General features: G+C 42.4%; 1 protein-coding gene across 1 annotated transcript in view; it reads left to right on the top strand.

The window, feature by feature from the left end:
- The window catches only part of Ganc (glucosidase alpha, neutral C), a 57,992-nt gene that overhangs the window by 27,237 nt on the left and 4,902 nt on the right, over positions 1-25,853 (top strand). Inside the window, exons 11-21 of the mRNA XM_057780340.1 lie at positions 1,425-1,660; positions 4,835-4,961; positions 5,793-5,872; positions 9,301-9,444; positions 11,495-11,591; positions 14,644-14,745; positions 16,784-17,027; positions 19,085-19,149; positions 20,146-20,222; positions 22,431-22,505; positions 25,511-25,624. Of these exons, the coding sequence (XP_057636323.1) occupies positions 1,425-1,660; positions 4,835-4,961; positions 5,793-5,872; positions 9,301-9,444; positions 11,495-11,591; positions 14,644-14,745; positions 16,784-17,027; positions 19,085-19,149; positions 20,146-20,222; positions 22,431-22,505; positions 25,511-25,624 (1,361 nt within the window). The remainder of the gene's footprint in view (positions 1-1,424; positions 1,661-4,834; positions 4,962-5,792; positions 5,873-9,300; positions 9,445-11,494; positions 11,592-14,643; positions 14,746-16,783; positions 17,028-19,084; positions 19,150-20,145; positions 20,223-22,430; positions 22,506-25,510; positions 25,625-25,853) is intronic.

Raw genomic sequence — 25,853 nt, 5'->3', positions numbered from 1 at the left:
CATAGTTTTCACATCCGTGTTCTTTCTCTTTTTTTCTTTTTGCCTTTTTTTCTGAGAAATTTTCTGCATCTTATCTCCCTGGCCATCCATTTATGTTGACATGTTTCTATGTTGAGGGTATTCCTATCTCTGATCCTGCCTGTGTGTTCATTGTTCCATGATGCCCTAGTCTACTTTGTGAGTCTTTTGTCTTTTTTCATCCTTGGAGATACTGATGAAGATGGATTTTTAAAAGATTTTATTTTTATTTTAAAACTATGTATGTATGTGTTGAGATAAAGTGCCTACAAGGCCTAGAAGAAGGTGTCTAAGCCCTGGAGCTGGTGTTACACGTGATTATATGGCTCTACATGGAAGCCCTTGGTGGCTAGATGAGTCTGGTACCCTGGCACTTGAGGAGCATGTGGGGGTCCCTGTCTGAGGTTTCTAGAGCAGGGAGGTACTACTATCTGCCTTTGAGCCTTCCTCACACATTCTACATAGCTCAACAGACACCACCTCCCCCTTACTGCTCACGCTCCCCAGATCTGTGTTGGACAAACTGCCCTTTGGTTTGCTCTTCTGTTTCAAAGCTGCTTTTTTGTGGTAATTTTCATGAATCAGTTCTCTCCTTCCACATTGCGGGACCCAGGGACTGAGCTCAGGTCATCGGGCCTGGTGGCAAGAACCTTTACCCACTGAGCCATCTCACTGCCCTCATTTCTTTTAAGACAGGGTCTCATGTATCTCAAGATGGTCTTGAAGTTTCCATGTAGCCAAGGATGACTTTGAACTTCTGATTCTTCTGTCTTGACCTCTCCCAAGTACTAGGATTACAGGCATATATTGTAGAGTGCTGGGAATTTTGAACCCAGAGTTTTGTGGACACTAGACAAGTACTCTACCACCTGAGCTGTATCCACAGCCCCCACATTGCCATTTTTTATGTCTTATTGTAAAAGAAATTATGAATAGAATTCTGATCTTGAGGTACAGGTCTCTTTATAAACTGATCTTTCCAGTTCCATCTCCTCTCAGTCTCACACTGTGACCCTGCAGTATTTTTTTTCTCTAAGACTACATGTACTTCTTTGCCTGTGTCTCTATTCTCTGTTCCTATGAGCTCTACCTAGTCTCCCTGCCTGGCATCCTCCTACTTATTCAAGGCTTCCCCCCTTCTCACCTGCCTTGGGAAAGCTCTAAAGACCCCACCTTACTCTATAAACAGAATGAATATGATACCGTTAGCATAGCAGCTGTTTCAGCATAGGGTTTATTTGAAGCCGGCCCCATCACCCTAACTGCCACTTTCTTCAAGGTGGGTCTAGTTTTTCTTTTCCTGGTTAGTCTATGCATGTCAAGCTCAGTGTTTAATCCCCTGTAGAGAATGGGGAGATGTGCACTGATTGAATAACATCAGTGGCCTCCATTGTCATCTTTTTTAGGCACACAAGCCATGCCCCCTCTTTTTTCCCTGGGGTACCACCAGTGCCGCTGGAACTATGAAGATGAGCAGGATGTGAAGGAAGTGGATGCCGGTTTTGATGAGCATGACATTCCATATGATGTCATGTGGCTGGACATAGAGCACACTGAGGACAAGAAATACTTCACCTGGGACAAAAAGAGATTTGCAAACCCCAAAAGGATGCAAGAGCTACTCAGGAGCAAAAGACGCAAGGTGAAGCCAGCCTGGCATTGAAAGCTTTCTAATCCCTTTTTTTTTTTTTTTTTTTTTTTTTTTTTTTTGCCATAAAAGCATTTATTAAAAGGGGAGAAAAGGGGGGAAGGAGGGAGGGAGAGAAGAGAGAGAGAGAGGGAAAGAACCAGAGAGAGCGCGGCCACACTGAAGAAACAGAAGGAGCCAAGATCAAAGCTTTCTAATCCCAACGTTAGATTTGTCTTGGCACATCAGCAGAGGAAGACCCTCTGGTGGAAGAAAATTATTGTGAATGTAGTGCTTTCCAGTATAATAGTAACTGTGAGGACAGAAGACAGGTGCGAAAATGGGGTGATGCCATCCATCCCTGCCACAGTTGTGTAAGCCCCCAAACAATGAAGGGGCCTGAGCCTTTCAGTCTGTTGGTGGCAGCTTCCCTGCTGTGATGGCACCCTGCTCCCCTAAAAATTTGGTCCCATTGTCAGAATTGGTGGTACTACACAGGCACCAAAAGCAGAAAAGCATCTCGTATCATGAGGTCTTCTGGAGAGAGCAGGGCTGTCTCCTGACTACTTTGAAAATGACTTGAGAAAGCTGGGAAAGGGGCCCAGCTTGGAGTCCCTGGTGGCTGACAGGTGGGGCTGGGATAAGTTCTTCCACGTGGGCTGGGTTGTCGAAACTTCCTGCCCCTGGCCATCAGAGCTTGTTTTGTCAGGATGACTGCTGGTGGGCAGGAGGGAAAGAGGACGTGGTGGGGCTTGAAAGGCTTAACAACAGAGGGTCAGATACGGAGTCATGGGGACCAAGGTGGCTCAGCAGGTAAAGGTGCTTGCTCCACATCTGACAACCTGAGTCTGGTTGTAGGATCCCATGTGGTAGAAGGATGAAACCAACTCTTGCAGCTTGTCCTCCAACCTCCACATGCACACCACGACAAACATGCATCTCCCCTTGCTCCACACACAAGTTGATAAGTGTAATTTTTAAAAAATATAACCAGATTCTTATTTTTTTATATACATGTTTCATTGACGGACTCTCTCTGTAAATTTGGTCAAGGAAAGAACTGAAATTTAAAGGGGGAAGGAAAGAAGCCACAGAAAAGTACATAATTTCTAATGTACCTCTTTCCTGTTCTAGAGAGTTGGGGTAAAGGAGGGGTAGCAGTAATGAACTCACAGAAATCCACCTCCCTCTACATCCCAAGTGCAGGGATTGAAGGCATGGACCACCATGTCCAGCCCTAACCCCCTAATTTCTTAATTACTTAATAACTATAATTTGTCAAGCACTTAATTGTGGGCTAGACAGTATGATAAAGTATATTATTCCCTCCAGCTACAAAACTCTCAAGTTGGCCTTATTATCATTTTTCAGATGAAGAAGGGATAGCTTGCAGTGGTTGGTAGTTTGCACTGAGGATTGAACCCGGGTCTTCTGCAAGAGCAGCCAGTGATCTGAACAGCAGAGAGCCATTTCTGCAGCCCCCAGTTGTTGTGGTGGTTTTTGTTGTTGTTAAACTTTGAATGTTTAAGTTGCTATGCTAGAGGTCTTTGAGTGAGTGGGGAAAGGCAATGAATGACAGAATATTTAACAAATTCTTGCAACTCAACAACTCCAAAAAGTCCAGACACTTAAAAACAATTGACAAGGACTTGAATAGATAGATAGTCCCCCAAAGAAGATACTGAAATCAAAGATAGCCAAGAAGCATGTGAAGACTGTCATGGCCCCCTCGTCCAGCAAGGAAGACGTGCAACACCGGAGCTCTTCTTGCTAAGCAGTTTATTTCAGGACTTTATTCACAGCAATCTTTTCCCTTCTCTTTCTCTCCCTCTCTCCCAGCCCTTAAGTAGGCACTGGGCCGCCAACCCCAGATTGCCAGGTGGGCATTGCCCATAGGTCCACGCATATGCAAGCAGCTGACAATCATTGCGTGATGATAGCATAAGTCAGGCTTTAGCCATAGGAGTTGATTATCACAGAGAGCACTCGCTTTCGGGATCGCGGAGGGCGGGAGCCAAAACCATCAGGTGTGACTCCACACAGCTCTCTACATTGCCATCAGGTGTGGCTTCACGCAGCTCGCTACAGAAGACATGCTCCATGTGGAACTTGAGCTCCAGGGATCAAACTTGGGTCTTCATGGTTAGCAGCAAGCACCCTTAGCTACTGAGCTATCTCATCAGCTTTGTTTAGTTGTTACTATTTTGATGTTCTGGTTTGGTTTTACTGTTATAGTTTGGTAGGGGCTCGTGAGGATGGGTACACACATACACCTATAGAAGCCAGAGGACAGCCTTGTGTCATTTCCTAGGTACTGTCTTGCTTTCTGTTTTCTGTTTTCTCTAACTGACCTGGCTGGCCAGGGTACCCCACGGACTGTATACCTGTCCCCACCTCCCTGGTGCTGGCATTACAAACATGTGCCACCATGCCTGACTTTTTCACATGGGTTCTGGGGCTCAAACTCAGGACCTCATGCTTGCAAGGCAAGTACTTTTCTGGGCAAGTTACCTTCCCAGGACTGTTCTTGCTTTCTTTAATGATCTATTTCATCAGTGTTACCTTTGCCTCTAAATACCTAAGGAGTTAAGACCCTGCCTATTTAATCCTTTCTTATAGCACCTGACGTCACAGACAGATAGAAGCTTAATAAATGTTATCTTAAAGATGTGGATGGGGGCTGAGGTGGCTCAGTGGGTCAAGGTACTTTGCCACCAAGTCTGAGAAACTGAGTTCAAGCCCCAGAACACATGTGGTAGCAGGAGAGAACCTACTTCTTATAGACCAATGAACAGACACACACAAAATACATAAATAAATGCAGAATAATAGTAAAAATGATAAACCATGATAGTTAGAAAAGAGGATTTACCTGGGTTTGGTAACAATTTTTTTTTGTTTGTTTTTCGAGACAAGGTTTCTCTGTGTAGCCCTGGCTGTCCTGGAACTGACTTTGTAGACCAGGCTGAACTTGAACTCAGAGGTCCGCCTGCCTCTGCCTCCCAAGTGCTGGCATTAAAGGCGTGCGCCACCACCACCCGGCTGATAACGAGTGAAAGGTCATAGGGATTTAGTAATGTCCAAACTTTTCCATGAGTAAAACTCGACCCCTCCAAACTATGGTGGGAACACCTGAATGAACACAAGCCTCATAAAGCTGACATGCTCTCTAAATCTCTGTCCTGACAGCTTGTGGTTATCAGTGACCCCCACATCAAGGTGGATCCTGACTACTCAGTATATGCTAAAGCCAAGGAACAGGGCTTCTTTGTGAAGAACCCAGAAGGTGGCGACTTCGAAGGCATATGTTGGCCTGGTAAGGTATCACTTGTTTCCACTTGTGCTGTCCCAGTTAATAAAATGTCTATGGCCAGCATTCTCGTTCCTCATGGGCATGTCTTTCCCTTCCAGCCACATTCTCAGCACCTTTAAGGGAGATAAGTCATTGCCTTTTATAACACCTGGTGCAGAGAACTGAGTACATTTGTCAAGTCAGTGATCAGATGAATGAGTGAAAATGGGCAAACAGGCTAATCTCCACGGCTGCTACATCTCTAAACAAACAGACATAGGGAGTAAGGAGTGAGGACAGCCTGGGGTGGGAGGTGGGGATAAAGTGTGGTCAGGCTCTCCCTTGTAATTGCTCTTTGTCCTTTTAGCTCACAGTTTTGACTTTCAGTCTTTCCTGAGTAACCTCAGCTGCCTGTGGAACTCTAGATGCAAAAGTCGTTAGTCTAAAGCCTTGTTAGAAATTCTCCAAAGACCAAAAGAAATCACCACGGTGTCATAAATCCAAGTGCTGTGGAGAAGCTCTTACCTCCCTTTTCTCCCTTGAGCCATTGGAACAAGTCCATGTTCTCTTTAAAAACAGGGTTCACTGCAGAGTAGTGGATGTCCTACCTGGCTTTCTCAGCCATTAGTGAAGGACGAACTCCATCCTGACACTTGCCGGTGGGCTCTGGTGTTGAAAGGGTTACATTTTGTGTCTTTAAAGATTGCTTTTGTTCACTTGTTACAGACCATGCCTGTCTCAGTTGTCTTTTGTGTTTGACATAAGGCATCCATTGATAACTCTCATATCTTCTTTCCACACATCTTGCGTAAAGACCACTATTCTTGACAGACTGCTGACTGTTGTGCTCTGCAGGTGTCTCGTCTTACCTGGATTTCACCAATCCCAAGGTCAGAGAGTGGTATTCCAGCCTTTTTGCTTTTCCTGTTTATCAGGTTGGTTTCTATTCTTTTTCTGCTTCCTAGTTAACCTGAAAGATGAAAGGAAAAGGTAGTTGCTTAGAACTGCTTTTATTAAATAGTTTTTGAGATAGTGCATATATAAAAGGCAAGAATAGATACCACATTATAGGCTTTGATGGTTTTAGGAAGGGTACTATTACTAGATGTATAAAAACTGTGGTTTTACCTATATCAAAATATAGTACAATTGATGTTTATTCTATTTTCTAATTACTATGTATATTTTAATATAAAACCTATTCTACAACTATTATTGAAAAGTGATATGAAGCCAGACATGGGGGCCAAGTAATCACAGCACTTGGCAAGATGAGCAGAATTGCCGTCAATTCAAAACCAGCTTGGACTACAGAGTGAGACTCTGCCTCACGGAAAACACTGGCTATGGTGATGCACACCTTTAACCTCACTTCACAGGCAGAGGCAGAGGGATCTTTGTGAGCTGGAAACCAACCAGGTCTACGTAGCAAGTTCCATGACAACCAGGGCTACATAGAAAGACCCTGTCTCAAACAGAAAAGACTTAAAACTAGGAAAATAGTTCAATTGACAGAGTGCTTGGCTAGCAGGCCTGATCCCCAACACAGCAAAGACCCATGGTAGTACATGCCTGTAATTCCAGCATTTAGGAGGTGGAGGCAGAAGGATCGGAAGTTAATGTCAATCTTCAGCTACTTATCAAATTCAAGACCTAAGCAACATGAGAGCCTGTCTAAAACAAAAAGGGAAGGGAGGGAGGGAGGGAGGGAGGGAGGGAGGGAGGGAGGGAGGGAGGGAGGGAGGGAGGGAGGGAGGGAAACAAACAAAAAGCCCCATCAGCAATAAAGTGGCTATGACAAGTGTGAAATTATCTTACAAACCAGTGGTTCTCAAAACCTGTGTCAAAACTGCTTAGGGGATCGACTGACCCTATCACAGGTTGCATATAAGATATCCTGCATGGGGCTGGAGAGATGGCTCAGAGGTTAAGAGCACTGACTGCTCTTGGGAAGGTCCTGAGTTAAATTCCCAGCAACCACATGGTGGCTCACAACCATCTGTAATGAGATCTGGTGCCCCCTTCTGGCCTGCAGGCACGGAGGCTGAATACTGTGTACATAATAAATAAACCTTTAAAAAAAAAAGATATCCTGCATGTAATATATTTACATTATGATTCATAACAGTAGCAAAATTGCAGTTTTGAAGTAGCAATGAATATAATTTTGTTGTTGGGGGGTCACCACAACATGAGGCACTGTATTTAAGAGTTGCCACATTAGGAAGGTTGAGAATTACTGTTATCAATTATAATGTATTGATAAAAGCAAAATTTAATAATTTTTTAAAAATATTTATTTATTTATTATGTCTACAATATTCTGTCTGTGTGTATGCCTGCAGGCCAGAAGAGGGCACCAGACCCCATTACAGATGGTTGTGAGCCACCATGTGGTTGCTGGGAATTGAACTTAGGACCTTTGGAAGAGCAGACAATGCTCTTAACCACTGAGCCATCTCTCCAGCCCCCAAAATTTAATAATTAAAATCTTAAAAGAACCATGGAAAGAAGTGGAGGTCACATTAGAGACCTGTCTTCAACCAATCATGGTAATGATGACAATCATGACAATACCTAACACAAACTGAATGCAAGCCACATCCCAAGTGCTGTTTTAAGCATTTGATATGCATTGCCCCATTTCTTCCTTATAAAAATGCTCTAGCCGGGCGGTGGTGGCGCACGCCTTTAATCCCAGCACTCGGGAGGCAGAGGCAGGCGGATCTCTGTGAGTTCGAGACCAGCCTGGTCTACAAGAGCTAGTTCCAGGACAGGCTCCAAAACCACAGAGAAACCCTGTCTCGAAAAACCAAAAAAAAAAAAAAAAAAATGCTCTAAATTGGAACTATAATTAAATCTTAACTACAAATGTAAGAAAATTGAAGTGTGGAGAGTTTTAAAACCCACAAAGTTCACCATTTACTAAGTGATAGACTCAAGGTTTGAATTCAGATCTATTTTCTCCCAAGCTCAGCTCTTCAGCACAAAATGTTTGCTTCTGAACATAATTGATTAGGAAGGAGACTAGAAAAACAATTAGAATGGTATAAACATCAATCCTTAGACAAAATATGGCTACAGTCATTCACTTCATGGCTGCTTTCATAGTACTGTGCCAGAGCAGAATAAATTAAAGCGCTTTTATGATCCACAAAGATGGAAATGTAAATTATCTAGATCTTTATAAAAAGAAGGGGAGGAGAAGAAAACGTGCTGATCTTTGAGTTAGAAATACTAAAAGAAGACTGAAGGCAAATATTTTGAAACTGTGCAGCCTTGTTCTTAGAAGTGCATTTGCTTAGAAGCCAGGCGTGGTGGTGCACACCTTTAGTCTCAGCACTGAGAGGCAGCAGCAGGTTATCTCTGTGCCTGTTGTACAGCCTGTGTACATAGTGAGTTCCAGGACGGCCACAGCTACATAATAGACCCTATCTCAGAAAAAAACTGAATTAGCTTAAAAGTAGTTAAGGAAACATAGGCCACCTTCAAACATGGGAAAGATCATCTATCATGTAGATAAGGTCTCAGGTGTGTTCTGTACTGTCCTGGAAGGGAGCTAGGCCTTATTAGGACATGGTGTAAAGAACATAGCATTAAGAAATAGGGGAATGAGCCTGAGGTTCCCTGTACTGATATTCAAATGCTAAGAGGCAATGAATTTTATAAAAGGAATTGTAATAACATTATCAGTAGATGGAAAGAACACAAATTATAGAAGATGTTAACAAACAGATGACTCAGCTGTCAAGTTTTTCAGAGTATTAGAGAAAAAATAAGTTCATGTATAGTAAGAATTGACTTTAGTTCAGAGTTGTAGCAGATTTCTTCTCAGTTTCGGATAAGATCAAGTGAAGACTTGTAGTAGATAGTGGATGATACAGAGCCCAATGGTGAGTATCCACAACTTTTCTGTTACATATTCCTTAAGGATGTCTTTGTGTGAACTTACAGGGCAGTTGTATTTCACAAACAATATAGTGCAGCATAATTATCAAAAACAATATTGATAGCTTGCTTTGAATCAGATACTGCTATAGATGCATGGAATTTTCATTGAACAAATCGTACAGAATTCACAACCCAATAGACATAAATAAGACAGGTCGGGCGGTGGTGGTGCACGCCTTTAATCCCAGCACTTGGGAGGCAGAGGCAGGATCTCTGGGAGTTCGAGGCCAGCCTGGTCTACAAGAGCTAGTTCCGGGATGGGCACCAAAGCTACAGAGAAACCCTGTCTCGAAAAACCAAAATAAATAAATAAATAAATAAATAAATAAATAAATAAATAAATAAATAAGACAGAAGCGAGAGGAAGAGCATCCCTGAGGGAGGATCCTCATGAACAGGGTTCACTTCCTAGGGATCAACGGACATCCTCTTCATATGGAATGACATGAATGAGCCCTCGGTCTTCAGAGGGCCAGAGCTAACCATGCAAAAGAATGCTGTTCATTATGGCAACTGGGAACACAGGGAACTTCACAACATCTACGGATTTTATCAGGTAAGACATCCAAATTAGAAGTCAACTAGATTCGTGTCCCTGCCTCTAGACAGGGAATCAGTTCTGTAGTCAGGCGCACTGTGCACATTCTTTGTGTGTCTTTGTTGTCAACTGTAGTGAGTCTTAGATTATAGCCAATTTATTATTTCTCCCTCTACTTCCTTTTCTTTTTACAATAAACTTGATGAATTTTAAACTATTATATATGGCATTTAATACTACTAGAAGACTTGTATTGGCACAGGCAATCTATAAATATGTTAACAAAGGTAATTAAGGCAAGGTTTTAAGATTTCATATATATCCATCTATTGCTAGCTTATCTGAGGTTGGTGGCACACATGTGCAATCCTAGTATTCATGGTACAGAGGGACTGGGAATTCAAGGCCAGCCTGGCCTACATAATGAGTTCTAGGCCAACCTAGACTATACAACAAGACTGTCATAAAGGCAAAAAGCAAACAAGGGCTAGTGATGGCTCAGTACGTAAGAGTTCTTGCTGCTCTTCCAGAGGACCTGAGTTTAGTTCCCAGCACCTATATTGGGAAGCTCACAACAGCCTGTAACTACAGCTCCAGAGGATTCAACACTTTATTCTGGCCTTCAGAGGCACCTACACAGGGACTCACATATACTTAAATTTTAAAAATATTTTTAAAGGGGCTAGAGAGATGGTTAAGTCCCCAGCATCCACCTGATAGCTAAGAACCATCTATAATTCCTGTTCCAGGGGCTCCAAAGTTCTCTTCTGACCTCCTTGAGCAGTATATGCATATAATACACATACATATGGGAAAACACCTACATATAAAAGAAAAAAATCTAAAAAAAGTTTAAAAAAATCAAACAACAAATATATATATACATACATATATGTGTGTGTATATACTACACATATATACACATATTTATCCCCTAACATTCACACCAGGAGAGCAAGACTTAACATAATAGATTTATATTTTAATAAGTATATGTCTTAGTTTCTATTGCAGTGATAAGACACCATGGCCAATGTAACTTATAAATGAAAGCATATAATTTACCTTATGGATTTCAGAAAGCTAGAGACCGTAGTGACATAGCAGAGGATCAGCTGAGAACTCATATCCTGATCCATAACCACAAAGCTTTAAGAGGGAGGCACTCTGGGAATAGCACAAGTTTGGAAACCTCAAAGCCTCCCCCTGGTGACACACCTCCTCCAACAAGGTCACACCTCCTAATCCTTCCCAAATAGTTCCTCCAGCTGGGGACCAAATATTCAAATATACGAGCCGTTCTCATTAAAACCACCACAGTATACTTTTAAGATTTGTAAACTTTCCTACTTTGCTTAGCCTTCTGAATAAAGGTGGTGGAATTGTCTTCTCTCTGCTAATCATATTCAAATTGAGAATCACTTACCCTAACTTACATTTGTGAGTCTTTGTCATTTTTAGAATAAGACTGCGTGTCACAGGTTCCCCCAGTTGCTATTTTCTATGGGAGCTGCTGGCTGGATATAGCCTTTTTCAAGTAGTACATGTTTATTTCTCGGCCAGCTTTTTGCTTTAGTTGCTAACTGCCTTAGGGAATTTCTTATGCATGCTAAAGTGGACACTTAACCTCTCTGAACTTATTTTTCTGATCAATGAAAATCATTTGACTCACAGATTATTATGTATATTGTAAGGAGATGTATTATAAAATACCTACCAATAGTACCACTGAATAAATGATGCCTTGGTTTTTCGTTGTGTTGTGTATTTGTTTTCTGCAGTGCTGGGGACTGAACCTTGGGCCTCAGGCATGCTGGGTAGCCACTCTTCTACTCGCCCACATCCCCATTCCTGTTTATTTCACTGGCATTGCTAACCAAATAAGTGCTTCCATCTTTTCTAGGCAAACTGGTATCATTCATTGTATCATCGAACAGACTTATGAGTTTGTTATTTCCCTTTTCCTAGTCCCTCCAAAGGTAACTTTTCTCATGTTAGTAGTCTGTTGTGGATGGTGGCAGGATGCCCTCACCTGACTCCTCTTTCCAATTTTCTCCTTGACTTACAGCAAATGGCTACTGCAGAAGGATTGATACAGCGATCTAAAGGGAAGGAGAGACCCTTTGTCCTTTCACGTTCTTTCTTCGCTGGATCACAAAAGTATGGTAAGAAATGACTCACATTATAAAATACAAGGTAGCTACCCATCCTTTTCTTTTGAGCATGGTATAAGCTACCTGCTGTCACTGTGTTCCTCTTCAATAGCCTTATAGCTTACAGTGTAGAACCTGATGTGCTCTGACATGTGTATTTTATACTATGAATAAATGGTCTGTAGGTCCCTCAGTTGGTAGAGTAGACAGCCTAGTAGGTGAGGGGCCCTGGGTTTAATGCTCAGCGCCATATAAACCCAGGCAAAGTGGTGTATGTTTGTAATCTTAGCACTCAAGAGATGGAGGTGGGGGAACAGAAGCTTGCGGTCATTTCCCAAGGTCAGCTTGGGCTTCCTGAGACCCTGTCTCCCTCCCCTACCCCAAAAGCCAATTTTCATCAAGTTTAGTATTTTTTTCCTCCTGAAGAAATGGTCACTTACTTGTTGAGAGAGTGACTTCAGAGTATTCAGTTTTCTGGCATAGTCATCTGATCCTATCTGTTTGACTTGTGAAAAACCAGGGAAACATATCTCTAACATACGGCTCAGCTGCTGTTCCACTTAGCAGTGTGTCTTAAAATAGGCCTGGCTGCGCGCTTGTTGCCAGGGTCATCTATGACTGAATCTGGTTTACAGCTGATACAGATCAACTTAGCCACTCTGTGGCAGAAAGGCTATTTTAAGGCCCCTGTCCTTACATGAGTAACTGAGAGCATAGGTCCTATCGTAAAGAACCTTGCCTTTGTTGAATCGTAGACATTTTTAGGTCTCTCACTCCACCTCCCAAGACCAGCTCCTGTGTTCTTCATCCAGAGGACAGAATAGTATCAACAGAAATGCTCATCATAGCATTAGACCTTGAGGGCAAAAGAAAAGTCTACCTCTGTAACAGTAAAAGAAGGGTCACAAAAGTGCGTGCTATCCACGGGAAAAACTATCTTGAGGCAGTTTAAAATTACAGTATAAATGGTTTTTCATTTATTTTAGGGGTATGACGCATGCTACCTGTCTAGAGGTCAGAGGACAACTTGGAGTGGTTAGTTCTCTCCTTCCTTAAAGAGGTAGTTTTAATTGCATGAGAATAGGTTTGTAACATTATGTAAGTTAAAAAAGAAAGCATGCCTGAGTGATATTCTTTATCCCAGTTGTTAAAAATGTAAATATAGTATTTTCAATCAGTAAAAAGACTTCAGTAAAATATAGGAAAATTTAAGTCTGTAATCCCAGCACTTGGGAGAGGAAGCAGGAGGATCAGGAGTTCAAGGTCATCATAACCAAAATAGAAAGTTTGAAACCAGCCTAAGATACATAAGATTCTGTCTCAAAAATACATACATACGGGCCAGCAAGATGGCTCACAGGGTTAAAGCACTTGCTACCAACCCTAATGACCTGAGTTCAATCCCAGGGACTCACATGGTGGAAGGAGAGAACCAAATTTCCACAATGCAGGCTACATAGTGAGTTCCTATCTCGATGAAAAAGAAACTGCAGGGGAAATTAGAGAGGGAGAGAATTAATGAAAAAGTTGATGGGCAGCAGTTTAAAAAGATAACAAGAGATACGGTTGTTATTTTTTTTTTTTCTTTTGGGGCTTTTGATACAGGGTCTCACTATGTAGCTCAGGCTGGCCTTGCACCTGTAGCAGTCCTCACGCCTCTGTCCCCAGTGCTGGAGCTGCAAGTGTGTGCTGCCATGCCCTTGCAATCTGTGTTATCTCTGAGCGCTTAGGTTCTGGGTCACTTCCTAGTCTGCAGTACTCAGTGTGATTATTTGCCCCCGGGTGTATTGAGGAGAACGTGGCCTTTTCTAGCCACTTGCTGTAAAGAATGTGTGGCTAAACAACTGTGTTAGCCGTGATGCACTGTGTCTACGTGAACTTTTTTGATGAAAATGTTGCCACAGTTTCAAAATCACTGTGTAGATACAGCCAGAGCTTAATTGATGCCAAGGAAAAATTACTAGAGAGCTGTTTAAAAAGCAAAATCCCTTGAAAATATTTTTTCTCAGGCTGGAGCGGTTACTCAATGGTTAAGAGCACTACTGCTCTTCCAGAGGACCTGTATTCAATTCCCAACACCCACATGGCAGCTCACAACTGTTCCAAGGGACCCAATGCCTTCAGACAGACATACATGCAGGCAAAACACCAATGTACATAAGAATTTAAAAAAATATTTTTCTCTGCCTATAGGCCAGCTCAACATTTCTACAGAAGATTAAAACAAAAATATCTACTGAAACCATTTTGGTAAAAGTAAATATGTTGTAAAATAAGATGATTTTTCCTCTTATGTGTCTCCTCAGTGATATATAATCTGTTATCATAAACTCTTATCAACTATAGCGTGAACTGGAAATTTGCTTTAACAGTCTGACTTCTTGCCTAAATCTACTTAACAACTATATCACTAGGGTAGAATATGGTTTACCATATCTCCTGATCGATAAAACAAAGCTAATAATACTGTTGGCCTGGAAGGATTGTCATAATAATCAAGTGAGACAAGAAACCCAGAGTATTTACTTTTGTTTGTTTATTTATTTTGTTCTTGTTTTCATTTTTGAGACAGGATTTCTGTGTAGTGCTCACTGTCCTGGAACTCACTCTGTAGACCAGGCTGGGCTTGAACTCAGAGATCTACCTGCCTCTGCCTCCCGAGTGCTGGGATTAAGACATTTGCCACCACTGCCTTTTGTTTTATGAACCTTAATAACTTTTTCACATTAGAAAAGTGATACTTTTCATAGAATTATCAGAATTTGTTTAAGGTAAAAAATCTGTTTCCGATTTTATTATTTTTGTCTTTTACAAATATGGGGTGTAAACCGGGTGGTGGTGGTGCACGCCTTTAATCTCAGCACTCGGGAGGCAGAGGCAGGCGGATCTCTGTGAGTTCGAGGTCAGCCTGGTCTACAGAGCTAGTTCCAGGACAGGCTCCAAAGCTACACAGAAACCGTGTCTCAAAATAATAATAGCAACAACAATAATATGGAATGTAAATGAAATGGAGTGCATTGTATGATTTGTGTGTGTTTTCATGCCTTGTTATGGGCGATATAAGGTGCAGTCTGGACAGGAGACAACACAGCAGAATGGAACTATCTGAAAATCTCCATCCCGATGTTACTCACCCTTAGTGTCTCGGGGATCTCCTTCTGTGGAGGTAAGTTGGTTCCTGGCTTGAGGTTTTGAGTGGAAAGAAATGAGAAGTGAGTCCTCAATGCTCATTAGCTGTTTGGGACAAGGATGAATGCAGGAAAGAAAATGGGGCGGGGGGGGGGCAAAAGGATTGCTTCAAAAATTATTGCATAGATTAAAGGTGGCTCACACCTTTAATCCCAGCCCTCTAGAGGCAGGGGTAAGAGGGTCTCTGTGAGTTCAAGGCCAATCTGGTCTACAAAGCAAACTTCAGGACAGTTAGCATTACACACAGAGACCCTATCTCATAAATAAGTAAATAAAAATCTTACATGTATCTTATCTGAATTGAGGACAGGAAGTCAGGTAGTAGATGAGGCATCTTTTTATCCCTCGTTCCCTCAGCACTACCTCCAGAGACCCAGTAACTGAATTTTCCAGAAGCACACTTTTCTTCTTGAAAGTGGAAAGAACCACAAACAACTCAGCAAACCAAAAGCCAGCCCAGGAGAGTGCTAGCCTGGTGCACTCAAGGCCGTGGGTGTGATGGGCAGCAGCATAGCCGAGGGATGAAGAGAGCCAGACTTACAGAAACGCTTCTGCTCAGCAGATATAAGATTCTGTGGCATAATTATTTTCTTCATAAAATGTGCTCAGTTGCTACAGTGCTTGCCTAGCTTGCAAGAAGACCTCTGTTTGATCCCCAGTCCCACAAAAAACAAGTATGGTCACACAGACCTAAGATTCTATAACTAGGACATGGAAATAGAAGGATCAAAAGTTCAGGGTTGTCCTTAGCTAGTAGTAAGACTGAGGTCAGACCCAGCTATGTAAGACCCTGTCCGAAAAAAATACATGACTGTGGAAATGGCTCAGTCAGTGAAGTGGTTGCTACACAAACATGAGAACCCCAGCACCCATGTACAAGAGCTAGGCACAGTGGCACATGCCTGTACCCCAGAGCTGGGGAGGCTGTGGTAGGAGGGTCCCTGTTGATTGCCAGCCAGCCAATCTAGCCAAAAATAAAGTGGAGAGTGATTGAGGAAGACACTGAAGTCAGATTGTGGCCTCTACATGCACATGCACATATACCTTCTCACACGTGAATACACACATACACATGCACGCACACACACAAAAGATGTGCTCTTGGAAAAGATGGATCTAATTCAAATACATGTCTGCTCGTCCTGAGAATTCAGTGCAGATAAGTGAACCAGTATGAAGGTGCTGAGTATACACTGGCTGCAGTCCTAACTGTGAAGGTCTCGGTATACACTGGCTGCAGTCCTGACTGTGAAGGTTTTGATACACATTGGCTGCAGTCCTAGCTGCAAGTCTGAATTCTGAAAACTTTTTATTCTCTACAAGAATAAAAACAAGGGGGGCTGGAGAGATGGCTCAGAGGTTAAGAGCATTGCCTGCTCTTCCAAAGGTCCTGAGTTCAATTCCCAGCAACCACATGGTGGCTCACAACCATCTGTAATGAGGTTTGGTGCCCTCTTCTGGCCTGCAGGCATACACACAGACAGAATATTGTATTCATAATAAATAAATAAATAAATAAATAAATAAATAAATAAATACAAATTACTATCACTTTTTTGATACATGTGTCTTTGTGACATTGGTCCACATGCAAGAAATACGTGTCCTGCTCAAGGAGTGAGCATGAAATTCTACCTAAACCTTCACGGCTGATGATTTGCCTTTCAGAGGTTGATGCGGTTTTAGTCTTTGCTTTCAGACACACACCTAGTCTGGGAGACATTACACAATTTGTGGGTAATGGAGGATCCAGAACACACAGGACAGCTGCTCTTAATAGAAAAGCCTGTGACTTTTCTACAAAAAGAAAAAAGGAAAAAAAATTGTAGAGCATTCTTCCAGATTTGTGCGCAGACTTTTTTTGTGGCTCAAACTTCCCTATTTGAGGCCATAGTTTGCCTGTTGTGTTGAGTGTGCACCTAGAGCATCTCCTCTCAGTTTCCAAGGCCTTATTTTACCTTAGCATATCATTTATTCCAAGTCTAGTTTCTTATCCGGTCTTTCTGTCTAACCAGCTGATGTGGGTGGCTTCATTGGCAATCCTGAGGCAGAGCTGCTGGTGCGTTGGTACCAGGCTGGAGCTTATCAGCCCTTCTTCCGTGGCCATGCCACCATGAACACCAAGCGGCGAGAACCCTGGTTGTTTGGGGAGGAATACACCCGACTGATCCGGGAAGCCATCAGAGAGCGCTACACCCTCCTACCCTATCTGTATTCTCTGTTCTACCATGTCCACATGTCTTCTGACCCTGTCATGAGGTAAAAAGGGCATCCTCTATTTAGGGACTCCAACAACCTACCAACAGATCCCCAGTGATAAGGAACTGGAAGGGGAGAACAAAAGCCATGTGTTTACTCAAGTTTCAACCAGCTCCACTGCCTGGCTGTTGTGCGGGGTGCTGGCTGTTGTGCACAGGGTGCTGCCTTTTGTGTGGGAGGTGCTGCCTGTTGTGTGGGAGGTGCTGCCTGTTGTGTGGGAGGTGCTGCCTGTTGCGCACAGGGTGCTGCCTGTTGTGCACAGGGTGCTGCCTTTTGTGTGGGAGGTGCTGCCTGTTGTGCACAGGGTGCTGCCTGTTGTGCACAGAGTGCTGCCTGTTGTGCACAGAGTGCTGCCTGTTGAACCACAAAAGCTGCTGACTAGATCCTCTATTTATGATTGGAGTATTGGTATTTGCTGAGAGATGGCAATGTAAAGAATAAGGAAATGAGTTTACAGTAAATAACTCTAACATTTACATATAAACCTCCTCTCATGAAAAATAATTTCCCTGCCATCTGAGGCTTGATCTTACCCACAGGGTTGAACTTGAGGTGGGAATTTTTTTTCTAGCATATAAATTCTATTAACTTTTTAGGTTAGAGAAAAACTTGCGCAGAGTTCAGAGTCAGCAGTTCCTATATTTGCTTCAGACCAGACGTTTCCTGGTGATTCTACCCATTAGCCAGAGTTAGAGACACTTGCTTTGCTACCATTCTGTAGAAAAAGAATGTATTGTGCAAAGCCTGGATAAAGAAATAGCAAGTTCCATTTATTTAAAAAAATACTGGGCTGGAGAGTTGACTCCTGTTAAGCAGTTATTGTTCTTACTGAGGACCTGGGTTCAATTCCCAGCACCTACATGGTGCCTCACAGCTGCCTGTAACTCCAGTTCTGAGGGATCCAATGCCCTCTTCAGACACCTGCAGGTACCACACATACATATGTATGTATGTACTTATGTACTTGCAAGCAAAACACTCATAGGCATAAAATAAATTTAAAACTCTAAAAATTTTTTGTCAATTAAAAAAATATCTTTTCAGGAGCTGGAGAGATGGCTCAGAGGTTAAGAGCACTGGCTGCTCTTCCAGAGGTCCTGAGTTCAATTCCCAGCAACAACATGGTGGCTCACAACCATCTGTACTGAGATCTGGCACCCTCATCTGGCGTGCAGGCATACATCGAGGCAGAATGTTGTATACATAATAAGTAAATAAATCTTAAAAAAAAAAACTTTTCCTTGGGGCTGGACAGTTAAAAGTGCTTGCTGTTCTTGTAAAGGACCTAAGTTTGGTTCCCAGCATCAATGTCCAGCTCCAAGGGCTCCAGGGCCTGCTTTTGGCCTCTGAGAGCACTTTACCCAAATGGTACACACACACACACACACACACACACACACACACAACTAAATTAAATCATTCTCACAAATTAAAGATTGTTAGAACACTAAGTTGCTATCTAGACACAGATATTGAAAGTTTTGTTGTTTTATGAGCCTAAGTGATTCCTAGATGAGTTCTATTAAACAATAACTATTTTAAAATTTTGGCAGGTTCTCACCCTCACCCAAAGTGTTACCAACCTGAAAACAATGAAAAATAGTTCCTTTCATCTAAATAAATAATGATTAAATGATACCTAAAAGTCAGTGACTGCAAGAAATGGCACAGAATTATCATTATAATAAAATATTTATTTTTGCATTTATTTTACAACAAAGAAATTAGGCATTTAGACTTGCCTTAGTTTTTGCCTGTTAGAGTGATAGTTACTCAATAGTCAGATAGGAAAGCAACACATAATGAAATTTTCAATATCCCATTAGGATATTCAGGTTGGTAGAAAGCTCTTTCACATAATAAAAATAAAGTAACCATAGCAACTGCTCATAAGCTCTTTGGTCATATGAAAAAGAATCCTGGCTCTTTGGTACTTCCCAGCTCCTTTTGGAGAGTTACAACACTAAAAATATAAAAATCTAATAAAACACTTAGCGCCAAGAATAATAAAAAACATAATGATATTTTAAAATATGAATTCTGTTTTCTTTCCCCAGGCCTCTGTGGGTTGAGTTCCCTGATGACGTAGAGACTTTTGGTGTGGATGATGAATACATGCTGGGTAAGTATTTATCAGTTAATTAGAGTTGTGATTAGATTCTATAACTATGCTTTCATTATTATATTTTCTAGTGAGAATACCCTAAGCCCAAGAAAGACGACAATAAAAACAGGGTCTTATTTAGCCCAGGCTGACCTGGAACTTACTCTGTATCTAAGGATGAACTTGTCCCAAGTACAGGCTTGCCTCATTACACATGGTGCTGGGGACTGAACCTGGAGCCTCATGCATACTAGACAAGTACTCTACCAAGTCAGCTACACCCTCAGTCCTCCTTCACCAGATAGTGAGACCATGGCTTTTGACATAAATTTTGACAATAAATTAGTTGGGGAAAAGCCTAAGCTAAGGCCAAGCTTTCATAACTGATCAAAAGTCTCTGTGTTATTATCTGGGAGTTGGCCATCTAAAGGAAGTCCGACTATAGTAACTGTCCAAGCAAAAGGGCCTGAAGAACTGCACTGACCAGACTTCTAGATAATACCGTGGCCGCTCTAACCAGTGCCATTCATAGCAGATGATAAAGCACCTAGAAGGTGCAATGGCGCCTTCTGATTAATGGCATACCAGTAGCTATGCAGAAAATGGCTGCTCAAGCCTGTAACCCTAGTACCCAAGAGGCTGCAGGAGGATCATCCTAAGGCTAGCCTGGGATGCAAAGCAAGTTCCAGGTCAGTCTTGGCTACATAGCAAGACCTTGTCTCACAAAACCAAAAACCAAAGCAAATAAACACACAAGATGCAGCACAATACTTCAGGGTCCCTGTCCCATATCATAACAGCCACAGGTGGGTTTAATCCATGACCTTTTTGAGCCCTGAGCTTTTCCTACCAGAGCTTCTCTCTGGTGAATTATTTGTTCAATTCACATAGTCTCTGCCATATAGAAGATCACAGTCCAGTGATCCTAAGATCACAGTAGTGCTCCACGGAGCCAAGGGAACTTTCAGATTCCCATAATGATACTCAGTTTTATCTCCTCTCCATTTTTTTTAGGAAGTGCTTTATTGGTTCATCCAGTCACAGAACCGCAGACCACCATGACTTCTGTATTCCTGCCAGGGTCAAATGAGGTAAGAGCAATAGCAGACATATCTTGTGTCTCCTGTCTCTCATGCCTGCATTTCCCTTGGGAAAGAGATTGCTCCAGCGTGCAGTTGTGAATTTGTCTCAGATGATGGTAGGTTTTCCACAGTCGAGACTGTCCTCTGAAGTTGGGGAATGTGGAGAAGATGAATAGGTGACAACGTTAGGGAGGTTTGTACTTTCACTTTGACTTGTAGAAGTGAGTCCTTATGAAGATGATGCATGACTTTAAGGTAGAAGATTTATTCCACCCAGTTACTTTGTGGGACTCTTTTTGGTAATTCAACAACTAACTTCCTTTTCTAGGGCTCCCAGGTAAGAGTTAGGACCTTGTTTCCAAATCTCATAATCACCCCCAGAAAAGCAATGCTGTAGGGGTAATCGAGTTTGCATGGATTTCCCTCCAGGTCTGTTTCTTCTCTGATGCTCTTCTTTTCTCCTGCCTTGTGTGTGGTTGATTTGTTTGCTGTGTGCTTCCCTTCCCTTCCATTCCCTTCCCTTCCCTTCCCTTCCCTTCCCTTCCCTTCCCTTCTCCTCCCTTTCTTTCCCTCCCCTCCCCTTCCCTTTTCCCTCTTTTATCCTGCTTATGGTTACAAGCGTTAAGTTGGGTTATTTACTGTGTGTGATGGGGAAGATGCATGTTCCACAGCATGCAGGTAGAGATCAGAGGATTATTCTGTGGAGTTGGTTCTCTCCTTCCCCATCTATGTGGGTTCTAGGGAGCAAATTCAGGCATCCAATCTTTACCATTATTTTCTAAAACACCTCACCAGCTCAAGCATGAAGTTTTTATGAATCAGTGAACTATTATACCACACTGCAGCTTCTGTGATGAGATTTTTTATTTTTCCCATTTTTTATCTTAAATTTTGTCTTATTCAAGGGTGGGGTGCAGTGGTAGAGGGCAAATTCAAAGGGACAGGAAAATGAAGGGGATCAAGATACACGGTGTAAAAGACACAGTAAATAAAAAGGAAAAGGAACAAGAAGAACCCTGGAGGCGTTATCTCTCTCGCACACCAGGTTCTTACCTATCATGTGTATCTAGCACATAGCACAGCGGTAGGTTGTTCAGTAAGTAACTTTGAAATGTATAGCAGGACAGGGAATGGTCTTTAGTTCATCAACCATACCCCTTCAGTGACATCTTCCTCTTCCTTCTCTTTCTCTTCTTTTTGAGATATAGTCTCATGTATCTCAGGCTATCTTTGAAATTTAAGATGAACTTGGACTTCTGATCCCCCTGCCTAGGATCACAAGCATGTACCACCATGCCCAAGTACCACCATGCCCAAGTACCACCCTGCCCAAGTACCACCATGCCCAAGTACCACCATGCCCAAGTACCACCCTGCCCAAGTACCACCATACCCAGGTATCATCATACCCAAGTACCACCATACCCAAGTACCATCATACCCAAGTACCATCATACCCAGATACCATCATACCCAGATACCACCATGCCCAATTTATCCTATGCTAAGGATTGAACACTGGGCTTTGTACATGCTTTGGGATTTTTTTTCTTTTTTTCTTTTTCTTTTTTCTCTTTAAGACAGGGTTTCTCTGTGTAGCCTTGGCTGTCCTAGAACTTGCTCTGTAGACCAGGCTGGCTTCAAACTCGCAGAGATACACCTGCCTCTGCCTCCCAAGTGCTGGAATCAAAGGTGTGCACCACCACTGCCCAGCTGGAATTTTCTTAAAAGAATATGTGGGATCTGGTGGTGCAGGCCCATAATTCTAGTATGAGGACTGAAAGGCCTACCTGGGCTACATAGTGAATTCAAGGCCAGCCTGGCTAACTTTGTAAAAGCTATGTTCTATAAAAATTAAAGAGACCTGGAGATACGTATCAGTGGTAAATTCATTAGAATGCATGAGACCTTAGGTTCAATATCAAGTAGTACATATGTGCATATGTGCATGCACACACATACACACACACACACACACACACACAAAACACACAGGGTTAGGGAGGGGTGCTCTTCCTAACTTCTCCTACAAATTTTAATTATACGTATTTTAACTTTCTTTTCCTTCCTTCCTCCCTCCCTCTCTCCCTCCCTTCTTTCCTGGGATTGCAAGACAGCTTTATTGCAGGGCAAAAGGAAATAGTCGTTTGTAAGTGTAGGCTTTTCAGCGGAGAGATTGCTCATACTCTCTTTTCAATAGAGTCTGTTACTTTTTAGGTCTGGTATGACTCTAAGACATTTGCACAGTGGAAAGGAGGATGTACTGTGAAGATTCCAGTAACCTTGGATACTGTAAGTTATTTTCAGAGTATTATTTTTGACTATTTAGCTGTGTTAGTCTGTTTAGAATACAGCATGGGTAATAGACAACAGAAATATATCTTCCATAGTTCTAAAGGTATAAGACCTATATCAAAGTGCCAGCTGACTTGGGTCCTCCTGCATGTAGGAGGTGATGGGATGGGGAGAGGAGGTGGACAATGTTCTTGTAAATGGGGCTGGAGAGTTGGCTCAGTGGTTAAGAGTACTATTGTTCTTGCAGGGGACCTAGGTTTGCTTCCCAACACCCATATAGTGGCTACAACCATCCAACACATTTTATCTGGCCGCCATAGGCACCAGGCACACATGTGGTGCACATACATACATATAGGCAAAACACTTATATATATAAAATAAATATAAATATAAAATAAGAAAGTATTCTTGTGAGGATACTATTCCTATCATAGCAGGACTTATCCTTATGACCCTGACTCCAGATATAGTCACTTCAGTGTATGGGACTTCAGCATAACATATACCTGTACATAAGGGAAAATGGAGTACACTCGTACTTGCCTTGGGCTGTGCTTGGGAGGATTTGGGAAGCAATGAGTGTGACTGCTGAAGGATATAGTGGTTTTTAGAGGTGTTGAAAGGATTTTAAAATTTATTATGGCTATGGTTACTTGACTGAATATACCGAAGTGGTTTGAATGTATACCCTAACTGTAAATTTTGAAACATAAATTATACCGATAAAGCTGTTAAGATATGTAAAGAGCTTAAAATATATATAATCTGGCTCATGGCATGGAATATTGAGGATTATGTCTAAGAACAGCAACACTGAGAACAGAAACAGTGGGCGCTGCAATGCCAAATACAATATCAAAAAGTGAGAAGGGCAGTTAGAAATTAGAATCAAAGTGGCCACTGCTGAATCACAAGCATGACCTCAGGCCCTATAGAATAAAGATTAAAAGAATAGTGATGTCATTTCTCCAAATTGTCAAATAACAAACTTCGTTATAAAGAAACTGGTTCCAGAATCAACTTTCAGACCCAGAAGAGACCTTAGTAATCTTCTACCCTGATCCCTTTGTCTTAGCCACTGTTCTGTTGCTGTGAAGAGACACCACGACCAAGGTAGCTCTTATAAAAGAAAGCATTTAATCGGGGGCTTGCTTACAGTTCCAGAGGCTTAGCCCATTATTATCACGGCAGAGAGCATGGCAAGGGGCAGGCGTGGTGCTAGAGGAGTAGCTGAGAGCACATCCTGGTCTGTAAGCGGAGAGACTCCGGGCCTGATGACAGCTTTTGAAATCCCAAAGCCCATCCCCAGCGACACACTTTCTCCAAAAAGGCCACATCCCGATCCTTCTAATTATTTCCAACAGCCCTACTCTCTGGTGACCAGATATTCAAATATATGAGCCTATATGGGCCGTTCTTATTCAAACCACCATGCCCTTCATTTGCACATGAAGAAACTGATAGTCAGAAGTGAAATTTTTTTGTCCAGAATCACTACTAGGTTGTGGTAGAACTGAGACAGGTCCCTCCCCTCCCCTGTAAGTTTTCTGAACTCCGAGTCTGCAGCCCATTCCACTATAACTTTGTTCTTTGGTTTTATTTGTTTGTTTTGTTTAAACAAGGAAGGAATTTAAAAAAGCAAAAAGAGAGTTGGCTTTCCTTCTTGCTGCTTGTGAATTAAGTTGGGGGCAAGGGGCATGTCTTGACTACTCCTCCTTCTCCCCAAATCACACACGTTCTTGTCCTGTCTTCGTTGCTAAGACTTTACTCAGAGAAAAACACATGCACTCATGTGATCTGGGCGGCTCCTGATAGGTGCGGGCCCCTTGATTCCTGTAGCAGAAGCAGCTTCTGAGCCTCAGAATTGAGCAGTCATCCTGCTGACAAGCAGGGACAGAAAGTGTCCAGATGCTGTGAGAAGGGACACACGTCATCTCCCCAGACACAGAACATTGTGTACACAAGCTCTATTGGTCCACTTACATAAGCAGAGAAATCCACTCTTCAGCATGTCTCTAGAGTAACGTGCTTGTTGTTTTATTGACAAGGACTTTAAAGATCGAAATTAGAATATCCTTTCTGATCAAGTTTAAAAATTAGTTTTTAGGGGTAACTCTGGGCCTCTAATGGGATGAGCAAAATGTAAATGAAGAAGAGGTCAGGATAGTGTGCTAGTTAGTTTCTGTCAACTTGACATAGACTAGCATCACCTGGGAAGATGGAACCTCAGCTGAGGAATTGCCTCCATCAGATTGTCCTGTGACAAGTCTGTGTGGCATTTCCTTGATAGTATATTGATGCCGGAGGGTCCAGCTCACTCTGGATGGTACCACCCCAGGGCAGTTGGTCCTGGGAGGTATAAGGACTATAGGTGAACACACTCCTGGAAGCAAGCCCTTAGCAGTGTTTCTTCATGATCTCTGCTTCAGTTCCTGTCTACAGGTTTCCATCTTAACTTCCCCTGGTGAGGGACTGTAGCTGTAAGATGATATAAGCTCCTCCCCCACAAGTTGCTTTCAGTCAGTGTTTCATCACAGCAATAGAACCCAAGCTAAGACAGACAAGTATAGACAATAAATTGAGGGATGGTAAACAGTGTCCCAATATTTTAAAGTATGAGGACTTGGGGCCAGTGAGTTAGCTCAGTGCTTGTCAAGCAAGCCTGAAAACCTCAATTCAATTCCCAGAACCCACATGAAAGTGGGACGAGAGATTGACTTCACAAAGTTGTCTTCTGACCTTCACACACATGCCATGACATGAATTTGCCCATACATATACACACAAAGCAATAATTATAAACAATAAATAAATAATTTTTAGTGGACCATTTTTAGTTGAGCCATTTTCTTTTTATTTCACAGTCCCCATGCTTGCCATTTCTCTGTCCAAAAATATTCTTTGCTTGAGTCTATGTCTGTAAAGAGTATGGATCTCATTTGGTGACATAAAGTTCCTTGTATGGGTGTGTCATCCCTGAGAGTGCTGCTCTGTTGCAGATACCAGTGTTCCAACGAGGCGGAAGTGTGGTGCCAATAAAGACCAGTGTGGGAAAGTCCACAGGCTGGATGACTGACTCCCCATACGGACTCAGGGTTGCTCTGAGCACTCAGGTATTTGGAAAGCCAGGTACCTCCCCCACTTCTGTTCCATCTCTTGACCTTTTGAGGGTATGAAAAAGTAATGAGTCTCATAAGAAACAGTACCCCAGTGTTTATCTCAAAGTCAAGGGCTGAATCATTTCTGAATCACTGTGAGATCTGCCCTTCCTGGCATTTTTTGTAGGAACTCTGAGATCCAGGAATGATACAAATATGTTTCCTGGGTCTACCTCTCAGGTCA

Source organism: Chionomys nivalis, chromosome 9 (assembly GCF_950005125.1).
Source record: "Chionomys nivalis chromosome 9, mChiNiv1.1, whole genome shotgun sequence".
NCBI lineage: Eukaryota > Metazoa > Chordata > Mammalia > Rodentia > Cricetidae > Chionomys > Chionomys nivalis.
The sequence above is the reverse complement of the archived record's forward strand: the minus strand, read 5'-3'. Positions and strand labels throughout refer to the sequence as shown.